The sequence below is a fragment of the Benincasa hispida genome, chromosome 3 (assembly GCF_027475165.1).
Source record: "Benincasa hispida cultivar pf3 chromosome 3, pf3_genome.v1.1, whole genome shotgun sequence".
NCBI classification, from domain to species: domain Eukaryota; kingdom Viridiplantae; phylum Streptophyta; class Magnoliopsida; order Cucurbitales; family Cucurbitaceae; genus Benincasa; species Benincasa hispida.
This window is the reverse complement of record NC_143480.1, coordinates 76,586,163-76,594,615: the sequence shown is the minus strand read 5'-3', so window position 1 is coordinate 76,594,615 and position 8,453 is coordinate 76,586,163. Positions and strand designations below refer to the sequence as shown.

The window sequence follows — 8,453 nt, the reverse complement described above, 5'->3', positions numbered from 1 at the left end:
ACAAGAGGAAGTTTGATTATATATGATATAATTGGACTGGTTAATTATATATGATATAATTGGCTAAATGTATGAGATACATTATTTTGGAGGAAATTAGATATAAATATGATTTATATCAAGTAGAAGAGAAAATATTATAGTAGATATGTGATATCAAACCATAGGATAAAAATATAATATGATTATATTAATTAATTAATTAATTGGTTAATTATATGATAATTAAGCCAATTTTCACATTTGGACGTGGGTTATTGGGAATGAGTCGGTTATTGTAACCGATGAAATAAAAAATGAAATCATTTCATTTTTTAGGTGAACGTTCAATCGTCGTCCATCGTTCAATCGCCCAAAAGATTGAGAGAGCACGCATTAGTAGAAAGCAAAACAATCGCTTAAGCATTTCGAGAGAATATACGATAGCTCCTCGCGCCTAAATGATCACACGCTATTTCCTACACGATCGGATAGCTTTTCTAAATGATTGTATAGTGTGCCGGTTTTACTAAATGATCGTGTACCTTTTCCTAAACGATCGTTCAGTAAATCCTACATGATCGTGTAGCTCCTTCTATACGAAAAGAATTTCTGCTATGCAATAGCGTTCTCTTCCCTCCCACTTGCTGATCGGCTACACGATTCGCGTTTCCTCCTTTGTCTAAAAAATTCAACAAAGACCACCCTTTGGGTTTTCACTCCGAGAATACCCGGGGCTCTTTAGTGGTGGTGTCGTCCCCACGGTGTTCGTGTTTGCGGTTGTTCGTGCTGCTTTTGTTGACACTGCTGCTAGGCACTGGTAGATCGCGTGGAGGGTTTCCGCTGCATTGGAGTTTCGAAGTGTGAAGAACGTCTTCAACTGGTATGGAACTCTCTCCCTTGTTATTTATCTTGTTCTTAGCATGCCGATAATTACTTGTTTTTGCATAACTGTATGTTTGAATGTATTATATGTATTTCGGTCACGGTGAGATCGGAACGATCCGAACACGCTCATGTAACTCTTAGATATGAGATCCTTCAATATGAACAAACGCTTGTGATGTAATAATATGGGATATTTTCTTCACTATTGTCTATGAAACATGAGATGTTTTATTTGCATTTACCACAAACCAATAAACTAAGATCCCTGGTTGTCGTTGTAACTTAAGCATGTATGTGGAGACATACAAGTGGATCATGCCTTAAGTGATAAACAAAATGGTATGTAGTATATGGATATAGTAGGGAAACCTTATCCTGGTGACACTACGGATGCGACCCGCTTTGTAGATAGTTACAAGTGTTGTGACATGCTACAGATGGTCTAATCCTAATCATTCATGTGGAGACATATAAGCGAAAGTGTCCTATACTTTAATACAAGAAAAGCATACCATCTTAGCTCTAGTGCCTTTGAATTATGTCTTATCAGTTTCTACTCCATCTGGAGAAATTATGATAGCAAATGAAAAGATAAAAACATGTAGTTAGAAATAGCAAACCGTACCCTGTGACTTTGATGTGATACTAGGCATGGATTAGTTGGCTGTCAACCATCGCAACCTAGACTATTCTCGTAAGGAGGTGATTTTTAACCCTTCTATGGAAGTTAGTTTTAGGTTCAAAGGGGTCGGGACCATGGTCTTGCCCAAGATAATTTCAGTTGTGAAGGCCAAGAGGTTGCTTAACCAAGGTACCTAGGGTATCTTGGCTAGTGTTATTGACACTAGAGAAACCGAGGTTGCCTTAACCTCAGAACCAATTTTGAGACAATACTTTTATGTGTCTCTAGAGGAACTTCTAGGTCTGCTACCACCTAGGGAGATTCATTTTGCGATTGAGTTGGAGCTAGAAACCATTCCTATATCTAAGGCTTCATATAGAATGGCTCTAGTCGAATTGAAACAATTTAAGGTCCAATTGCAAGAATTTCTTGATAAAGGGTTCATACAACCGAGTGTGTTCCATGGGATGCACTAGTATTGTACATAAAGAAGAAGGATGGCTCGTTACATTTATGTACAAATTACAGAGAACTGAACAAAGTGACTATTAAGAATAAGTATCCTCTCCCTAGAATCGATGATTTGTTTGATCAATCACAAGGTGCCACAGTGTTTTCCAAGATTGATTTACGCTCAGGCTATCACCAGTTGAGGATTAAAAATAGTGATATTCCTAAGACTACATTTCGCTCTAGATATGGACATTACGAGTTTATTGTAATGTCGTTTGGATTGACAAATGCTCCTGCAGTATTCCTGGATCCAGTTCCTAGACACTTTTTTTATAGTTTTTATTGATGATATCTTGGTTTATTCTAAGATGGAGGCAGAGTATGAAGAGCATTTACGTAAAGTCTTGGATACCATAAGGTCGAACAAGCTATATTATAAGGTTTTCAAATGTGAGTTTTGGTTGAAGTAGGTGACTTTTCTAGGCCATGTGGTGTCTAGAGATGGAGTTTCAGTGGATCCAGTAAAGATTAAAGCGGTTACTAGTTGGTCTCGGCCTATTACAGTTAGTGAGGTATGCAATTTTCTAGGGTTAGCTGGTTATTATCGATGATTGTTAAAGATTTCTCTTGTATAGCTGGAGTTGACAAAAAATGGAACCTTGACCCAATTGACTAAAAAGAGAACCCCTTTTGTCTAGGGTAGAGTATGTAAGGAGAATTTTCAGGACCTTAAATAGATACTTGTTACTACCCCAATTCTTACAGTGCTAGATGAATCAAGTAGTTTTGTGATTTACAGTGATGCCTCGAAGAAAAGGCTGGGATGTGTGCTTATGCAAAATGGTAAAGTGATTGTTTATGCCTCCCGCCAGCTAAAGAATCATGGACGGAACTATCCGACACATGACTTGGAATCAACAGCGACGGTTTTTGCTTTGAAAATTTAGAGACACTATATGTATGGGGAGAAAATACAGATCTTCACAGCTATAAGAACCTAAAGTACTTCTTCACTCAGAAGGAGTTAAACATGATGTTGGTGTTGATGCCCTAAACTCTCGTTGGGTCCTGTACTTTGTAAACACTGTATTGAACAAACACATGTGATGTAATAATATGAGATATTTTCTTCACTATTGTCTATGAAACATTAGGTGTTTTATTTGCTTTACCACAAACCAATAAACTAAGATCTCTGGTTGTCGTTGTAACTTAAACATGTATATGGAGACATACAAGTGGATCATGCCTTAAGTGATAACCAAAATGGTTTGTAGTATATGGATATAAGAGGGAAACCTCTAGTGACACTACGGATGTGACCCGCTTTGTAGATAGTTACAAGTTTGTGACGTGCTACAGATGGTCTGATTCTGATCATTCATGTGGAGATATACAAGTGAAGGTGTCTTATATAAAGGAGTTTGTATAAGACTGGACTAAGAAGTGTATAGTCTCGTTATATAACGCGATTTATGATAGAGACTTCACTTCACTAGGATGATCATAGGCAAGATGACCTTAATCCTATGTGAGTTAGGAACTTCTGCCTTTGAGGGCAGTCCTTTGATTTGCATGGGTGGGAGTGGCCAGATTACTGACTCAAACCTACCACTTTGGGGATTCTTTTGATTTGGGAGTTGGGAACTCAGCTACACAAGATGGAATTCACTTTTTCTCCATAGTAGGGGTAAGTAGATAGATTGCTCCCTTAAGGGCTGATTCTAGGGCTTGAACGATGTAGCGCCACACATCTTCTCATGGCCTGAGAGGTATCCACTCATAATAGAACTATGAGATATTGTTCATTAGAGGGATCAGTGGTACTTAAGAAGTTAGATGTAACTACAGGGGCAAAACAGTAAATTGGTCCAACTGTACTTACGAGCATCTGTGAAGGATTATCGTACTGTTGACTGGTTATATTCAATGGACACAGAAATATATCTATGGTGAGAAGAGTGAAGCTATCGGTCTTTAGTGGAATGCCCAGTAGTTAATAGATGGTGGATTTTGTGGCTAAAGAATTTAGTTAGCTATTCACGTACTGTTGGAGCTTCAAGCTACAGGTCCATAAGGTTCCCTTGCCAACTTAATGAATTCAAGTTGAGAATCAGTTTTTGGGTTAGTTTGAAGTGTTCAAATTGACAAGAGGGAGTTTGATTATATATGATATGATTAAACTGGTTCAGTTATATATGATATAATTGACATGATGTATGAGATACATTAATTGGAGGAAAATGGATATAAATATGATTTATATCGAGTAAAGGAGAAAATGACCATGGTTTAAATGTTGCATATAATGTGATATTCAAACTATAGGTTATAAATATAATATGATAAGTTAGTTATTATATTTATTTATATTTAAAACAATTATGAGATAATTGTTGGTGGTTTTCTCCATAGCCGTGCGTGAAAGTGGGAGGGTGCATTCAGTTTTCATAACTGAAAGGATAAAACGAAAAATGTTTTCATTTTGGAAAAGAATTGAAGTATCGCTTCATAAGTTGTTCACTGCCTATCGTTTAGATCACAAGAGCCTACGTGACAGCCTTAAATTGTTTCCTAAATGATCGTGTACACGCACATCTACCTAAACGATCGTATAGCTTTAACTAAGTGATCGCTCCCCCGAGCGAGATTCACTAGACAATCGTGTAAACGATCAAGCCACATTACCTAAATGATCGTATACCTTTTACTAAACGATCAAGCACAAGTCTATATGATAGACACAAACCTCTCCCACTTGCTTGGTCATTGAATAAGATTGTCGTCTCCTCCTTCCCTCTATCAAATCCAATAGAGCCCACACCTCTTCGATTCTCACTACGAGAATACCAAGGTCACTGAGTGGTGGTGTCCAAGTTATTGCGTGTTTTTGTAGAAGACTGTTCGTTTGTGGAGCGACAACGAGAAATTTGGGTTGACGGTTGGCTTGGTGTTGCAATGGCAGCGAAAGGTGCTGATCCAAGTGAGAGCGAGAGATAAACAGATGATAAGTTCTTCAAAGGTGAGTCTCTTGTTCCTTTTTTTTAGTTTATGAAAGCATGCCGTAATTTTTTTTTTTTGAAATGCATAACTTGTATGTATATTTGTGAATGCTTGTAATTCTGTCATAATGAATTTAGAACGATCTTGCTTCAGCTCATAGGTTCTCTTTGAAATGAGTTCCTTCACATGAGATAGCATAGATGGTTGGAATTAGTGAATGACTTTAACTGTGAGATACTGTATCATCTAGGTAAGGCGAACGTAGTAGCAGACGTTCTCAGTAGGAAGATAGCTCATTCAACAGCTTTGATAACCAAACAGACACCTTTACTCAATGATTTTGAGCGGGCTAATATTACAGTAGCTGTAGGAGAAGTTACCGCACAATTGGCATAGTTCACGATACAACCGACTTTGAGATAGAGGATTATTGATGCTCAATAGGGTGATTCGTACCTTGTTGAGAGTTTTCGTCAGGTGGAGCTAAGGCGGGATAGTGAGTTTTTGGTATCCCAAGATCATGGTCTTTTGTACCAGGGACAGTTATGTGTACCTGCAAACAATGGCAATAAGAATGAAATATCGATAGAAGCTTATAGCTCTCCATTTTCGATACATCCTGACAGCACCAAGATGTATCAAGACCTGAAACAATGCTACTGGTGGAATGATATGAAAAGGGAAATTGTTGAGTCTGTCAATAAGTATTTAGTGTGCCAATAGGTTAAAGCCATGAGACAGAAGCCAGCCGGCTTGTTACAACTCCTGAGTGTATTAGAATGGAAGTGGAAGAATGTGTCCACAAATTTTATCGTGGGCTTGCCTAACGTCTAAAGGCCATATAGTGATATAGGTTATAGTGGACAGACTCAGTAAGCTAGCACATTTTATTCCAGGTAAGTCTACATATTCCATGAATATGTAAGCACAATTGTATATGAAAGAAGTGGTGAGATTGCACAGGGTGCCTATGTCCATCGTGTCTGATAGGGACCCTCGTTTTACATTTAGCTTTTGGAAGAATATTCAGACAGTGTTGGGTACTCATTTGGATTTTAGTATAGCTTTTCACCCACAGACGAATGGTTCAACTGAGCATTTGAATCAGACCTTTGAGGATATGTTACGTGCATGTGCATTGAAATTTTCAAGGAGTTTGGATTCCCACTTACACTTGATGGAGTTTGCTTAAAATAACAGCTACCAGGCTACCATTGGTATGGTGCCATTTGAGGCCTTGTATGAGAGGAATTGTAGGTCTCCTGTTTATTGGGACGAGGTTGGTCAACGGAAATTGTTGGGTCCGAAATTGGTGCAAATCACTAGTGAGGCAATACAGAAGATTAGAGCCTGAATGTTGACAGTTCAAAGTAGGCAGAAGAGTTATAAAAATGTTAGGAGTAAAGATTTGGAGTTTAAGGTAAGTAATAAAGTATTTTTGAAAGTCATGCCTATGAAAAGAGTGTTGAAGTCTGGCAGGAAAAGTAAGTTAAGCCCTCGGTTCATTGAGCCATTTGAGATGCTGGAACGGATCGGTCCTGTAGCTTATCGGCTGACTTTGCCACCATCTCTTTTTGCAGTTCATGATGTTTTTCATGTTTTCATGTTGAGGTGTACATAACGGATCCATCTCATATTGTGGATTATGAGCCTTTACAATTGAATGAGAACCTGAGTTACGAAGAAAAGCCTATTCAAATCTTGGCCAAGGAAGTAAAAGTTTTGTGCAACAAAGAGATAACGTTGGTAAAGGTTTTTTTAGCAGAATCATCAGTTTGAAGAAGCAACATAGGAACGAGATGAGATCGCAATATCCCGAGCTCTTTTAGAATTAGAACTCTAGAGGACGAAAGTTTCTTAAGGGAAGAAGAATGTAAAACCCTGATTTAGCATGTAAATTATCATTAATTTACTTTGGATTGTTTAGATAGATTGGAATTCAAGATTTGAGTAATATGCTAAATTGGCTCTAATTTAATTATTTTGAGTTAATTGGAGTTACATTTGGTTTGTGGTTAAAATGGATTATTGTAATAAGGTAATTCAATTTTTATATAAGTGGTTGAAGATTTGAAATTATATTGGAGGGAAATTTAAGGAAAAATATTTGAGATATTGGGCTTAATTTAATTAAGCCTAATTAGTTAAGAATTTTGAGTTATTTTGGAAGAAGATTATTTGTTAAGGACAAATTTTATTTTGGATTTGGAATATAAAAAGGAAAGGAATTTGGAAAGAAAAAGAGGGGAAAAAATAGAAATAATAATAAAGGGGAAGAGATTTTGGAATGAAAGAAGGAAAGGGAAAAAAATCGTTATATTTATATTTTAGAGGGTTAGGGTTTTATTTAATGAAAAGGGAGTTTTTTTTTATAAAAAAATATTTGTTTCTTCTCTTCTTCCTTTGTACACGCACGAGAACACCCCTCCTGAGTAGGATTGGCAACGGGGTCGGGCCGGACCAAGGGGCGTCCTCCGTCCCGGCCCCGTGGGGGAAATTCTCCCCCATCCCCGCCCCCGTTGGGGAAACAGGGTCCCACAGGCCCCATTCCCCATTTCCCACGGGGATTCCCCTACTAATTTTCCGCGGGGATTCCCTATTTTTTTAATTAAAATTTTATTTAAAATTTGGACTTGACTTTTGGGCTTAGATTTAGAATTTGGATATTTAATATTGGGCTCCACAATACTATAAGTCTATACATTATAAACATACATATAAATAAGTTATTTTATATATTATAAATATTTATTGATAAAATATTAAAAATATAAATATATCAAATCGAGATTGGGGATTAATCGGGGTAGGAGTCGAGGTCGGGGTCGGGGCGGAGATACCGTCCCCGTTCCCTCTCCGTCCCCAGATGGGCCCCGAAAAATTTCCCTACTTTGACCCCATCCCCGATCAAACTGGAGATTCCCCGCCCGAAATTTTGCCAACCCTACTCCTGAGTTTTCTTTTTAGTTCGCACAACCCTATCTCCAACGCCAAGTTGTCGCCCTCCGTTCGTGAACCAGCCATGCCGCCACCATCAAGCTTCTTGTTCAGCGTCTCTTCATCAAACATCGCTGCCTTCTCGCACCATCGATTCGAATCCACCAACACTCGAATCCATTTCCATCCACCATCTGGAAGAGCGTTTTAGCCCAGTCGTCGCCAGAGTTCCTAGCTGCCTTCTTTTGACATCGAACCGCTTAGCCATGACCCGCACCGTCAGATCCGTCAAATCTCTTTCTTCTTAGATTTGTGACCCAGTTGCGCCATTCACCGGCATTCTTTCTAGCTAGAGGCCACACTTTGCTCTTCGTCTAGCTCATCGCCAACGTTGAGCCTGCCGTCCAACCTTCTTCCCCGGTCATTTCTTGGATTTTTTCTGTCAAATCATGGAGTTGGGTTCCTTTTGGGTGAGTTTAAAGGCGTTAATGAAGTTTTCGGTAAAAGATTTGATACCCATTACATTGGGAATGAAATTTAACTTATCCTTTAGATTTAAGCTTGGGAAACT

The 8,453-nt window shown here is 38.3% G+C and overlaps 1 protein-coding gene across 1 annotated transcript; it reads left to right on the top strand.

Annotated features, from left to right (window-relative positions):
• Positions 1–1,623: 1,623 nt before the first annotated feature.
• LOC120073705 (uncharacterized) lies at positions 1,624–6,299 on the top strand. The gene is made up of 7 exons (XM_039026504.1): positions 1,624–1,678; positions 1,778–1,928; positions 2,018–2,255; positions 2,413–2,514; positions 4,839–4,964; positions 5,483–5,649; positions 6,146–6,299. The coding sequence occupies exons 1-7, from the start codon at positions 1,624–1,626 to the stop codon at positions 6,297–6,299; spliced, it is 993 nt and encodes a 330-aa protein (XP_038882432.1).
• Positions 6,300–8,453: the final 2,154 nt, after the last annotated feature.

Coding starts and splice junctions, on each gene's coding strand:
- LOC120073705 (XM_039026504.1), top strand. CDS start 1,624: ATGGTCTTGCCCAAGATAATTTCAGTTGTGAAGGCCAAGAGGTTGCTT. Junction 2,515..4,838: donor GGCCTATTACAGTTAGTGAG/GTATGCAATTTT, acceptor GTGTTTTTGTAG/AAGACTGTTCGTTTGTGGAG. Junction 4,965..5,482: donor AGATGATAAGTTCTTCAAAG/GTGAGTCTCTTG, acceptor CTTTTGTACCAG/GGACAGTTATGTGTACCTGC.